The sequence below is a fragment of the Scomber scombrus genome, chromosome 7, assembly GCF_963691925.1.
Source record: "Scomber scombrus chromosome 7, fScoSco1.1, whole genome shotgun sequence".
Classification (NCBI taxonomy): domain Eukaryota; kingdom Metazoa; phylum Chordata; class Actinopteri; order Scombriformes; family Scombridae; genus Scomber; species Scomber scombrus.
The window spans coordinates 25,734,016-25,736,968 of NC_084976.1; the positions used below are offsets into that span (position 1 = coordinate 25,734,016).

Here is a 2,953-nt window from a genome sequence, read left to right on the forward strand (position 1 = left end):
GGAAAGTAATTTAATTTAAAAGTTTATAGTTGATTTGATATTGCCGAACAGAGAGTGGTGCCCACAATCATAAATAGATCAGAGAATTTCCCCAAGTGTTGCAGAAATATGAAAGGGGAAAAAGTCAAAACTTCCACAGTGGAGTTAGGTAACTGCTGCCAGGAATGGGCTGGGCTTCCCAGGGTGATGAGGCAACACTGGCCCAAGTGTGTATAAATACCAGCACACTCAGTATTCTCAACCATCAGACAGTGGAAGGACTCGAGAAAAGGCTGGCAAGGGTCACTGGAAGATCTGAAGAAATCCACTTGCCCAAACAATCACCGTCCATCACTGTGGCTGAAGAATAAATTGAAGATATTGTGGTGCTCTTCGTTGGCCTGACACCCATGAGAGAGAAGATCTATCAGCTAATCTTCAAAGGATTTAATAACTAAACCATTTAACCCCCGCTAAAATGAAGGCATTCAGCATTGCAGTTGCAGTGACACTCGTGCTCGCCTTTATTTGCATTCTGGAGAGCTCTGCAGTCCCATTCAAAGGGGTAAGAATTTGACTTAAACTCACTTCATTTGCTTATTAGCCATAAATGTTTTGTCATGATGCTAAGACGTGGCTCTTAAACGTGCATAATTCATTAACAGGTGCAAGAGCTGGAGGAGGCAGGGAGCAATGACACTCCAGTTGCGGCACATCAAGAGATGTCAATGGAATCATGGATGGTATGTTCAATTGACTGAATGAATTAAGCCAATTACATGAACAAATTAAAATTTAAGTGGATGTGTTTTCCCCACGGAGTACCCTGGTGCTCACTCCACACAAGGAGAGGATGAAATGCTGGAGATGAATACCTTACTCATGCCTGTTGTCTCTCACACAGATGCCAAATCACATCAGGCAGAAGCGTCAGAGCCACCTCTCCTTGTGCCGCTGGTGCTGCAACTGCTGCAAGGGCAACAAGGGCTGCGGTTTCTGCTGCAAGTTCTGAGGATTCCCGCAACAACCACTAAATATTAATTTATTGCTTTGCTTTTTGTCTCACACAGAGAAGTGACCTCTTCTTGGCCTCTCTTCTCCAATGCATTGCCTGAGCTACATTCTTTATCTTTTTTATATCATATTTTTAAGAGGTGTGATTGACTGAACAGCACTGGAAAATAATGAAAAAATGGCTAGTCTTTTGTATTTATTTTGTATGTTTTTAATACTTTCACCCTGTTAGTCTTTTTTGTAAGCTCAATATGTAAATTTGTTTCTAAAAATAATTCAGATGTGACTGTTTCTTCATCTAAATTAAGTCTACGGAGTTAATATTTGTTTTCGAATAAATTATGATCCTTTGAAGCAACTGCAAAAATGTTTTGTATTCATTACTAAAAGGAAATAATGAACAGCATTGAGTCTTAGATGTAGGTCTACACTGAATAACACAATTGTCTTGATCGTTATGGGATACATATTGTGGTACATATTGTACATATGTGTCACATAAATCATTATGGGATATAAAGTTATAAAAGACCATTGGTGGCACTTTGAATTGTAAAAGTACTTTTACAATTCTGATAATATTGTTGGTGAGGTGACTTCATTGGTTAAACATACTAATTATACTTATTTTAGACACTATTCTTTAATAATCACATTAACATTTATTAGCACTGTTAACATAATGCATAACACAAAATGATTACCAATATGGATTACTAACTTTGATAAGACCCGTTTTGTTGATTTTATTCTGTCACTGACTAATTTAACTGACAACTTTAAAACAATAATGATTTAATTGATATACATCTCCTGAAGCATTAACATATGTAGGATTGCCTGCTCCTTTTTCAATATTTAAAGTTTTTAGCCTTTTTTTTTTTTTTTTTTAATCAGAGCATTGTGTTATGAGTATAGTGATCTTCACAGGGTGAATTAGAGTTTACTCTGGGAGAAGTCCAGTCCACAGGAAATGACTAATCAACTTGATCATTATTTGCAGTGGCATTTAGAAGCAATATATTAAAAATAGAAAATAAAAATACGTTGCTGTGTGTAGCCTACTTCAGTTCTGATCAGTCTGATCCTCAGTATTTGTGTGAAACATGTTATTGGAGAATTCAAGAAAACACACAGAAAGTGTGCCCTTATGCTTGCAGCTTCCACTGGCGAGTAAAACTAAATCAGTCCATTGGGGTCTGGTCAGTAGGAGGGAAGCACAGCCCCATCTGATGGCACCAGAAAGAACTGTGCAAACAAATTGTTATTATCAATTTTAAAAATGTATCTGCTATAAAATCTATGACTATAGTATGATGTTATTTTTATAAGGATTTTATTTAATGTTCTTAAATTGTATGATGCCATTTTATAAGGATTGTAGTTCATGTTTATTGAAGCCTTGCTGCTTCAGACTGTCCACAGTAGGTGGCGGGAATTTGAAGGTTGTCTCTCTCACAATACAATGTGTAATGTGCGTGAAAAAATCATGGATGAACAGCATGCTCAGTATTTTAATGTAGGTCAAGAGGCAAGTTGGGCAGTAGGCACACGGCATGGCCTCACTACTGTCATTTCTTATGTCACAGCTGATCCGTCTGACAGGTGGCCAATCAGCTGTGAAATATTTCAAATTGAAATTTATACTCGCCTGAAAAAAGGGGAAACTTTCTTAGCCAACAATTGAAACATTAAACGAAGTAGATTTCATACTCCATCACAGATTGTAAACCCCTTATGTGGAGGAGAAATGAGAATTAAGACACCTTGGAGCCCATTAGTCACAAATGCGGATTTAACTTGGAACAGTTCGCAAAGAAATAGCGTCTGGTCGAGGAAGGGTTACTAGAGGATTGCAAAACATGGGAGCAACGGGGGTCATCTGGATAATGCTTTGAAGCTGTGCTTAACTTACTTGGAAAAGTAAATGCAGCTGCCCCAAATTGACAGTGCATACAGG

At 37.7% G+C, this 2,953-nt stretch overlaps 1 protein-coding gene across 1 annotated transcript; it reads left to right on the plus strand.

Moving 5' to 3' along the window:
* The first annotated feature begins 252 nt into the window (after positions 1-252).
* Positions 253-1,360, plus strand: hamp (hepcidin antimicrobial peptide). The gene is made up of 3 exons (XM_062422694.1): positions 253-544; positions 645-722; positions 884-1,360. The coding sequence occupies exons 1-3, from the start codon at positions 458-460 to the stop codon at positions 989-991; spliced, it is 273 nt and encodes a 90-aa protein (XP_062278678.1). The 5' UTR covers positions 253-457; the 3' UTR covers positions 992-1,360.
* The last annotated feature ends 1,593 nt before the right edge of the window (positions 1,361-2,953 follow it).

Bases quoted from the DNA above. Each gene is read 5' to 3' on its own strand.
- hamp (XM_062422694.1), top strand. From the start codon at position 458: ATGAAGGCATTCAGCATTGCAGTTGCAGTGACACTCGTGCTCGCCTTT. The intron at 545-644 runs GTAAGAATTTGA...ATTCATTAACAG, and splicing joins CTGCAGTCCCATTCAAAGGG to GTGCAAGAGCTGGAGGAGGC. The intron at 723-883 runs GTATGTTCAATT...TCTCTCACACAG, and splicing joins TGTCAATGGAATCATGGATG to ATGCCAAATCACATCAGGCA.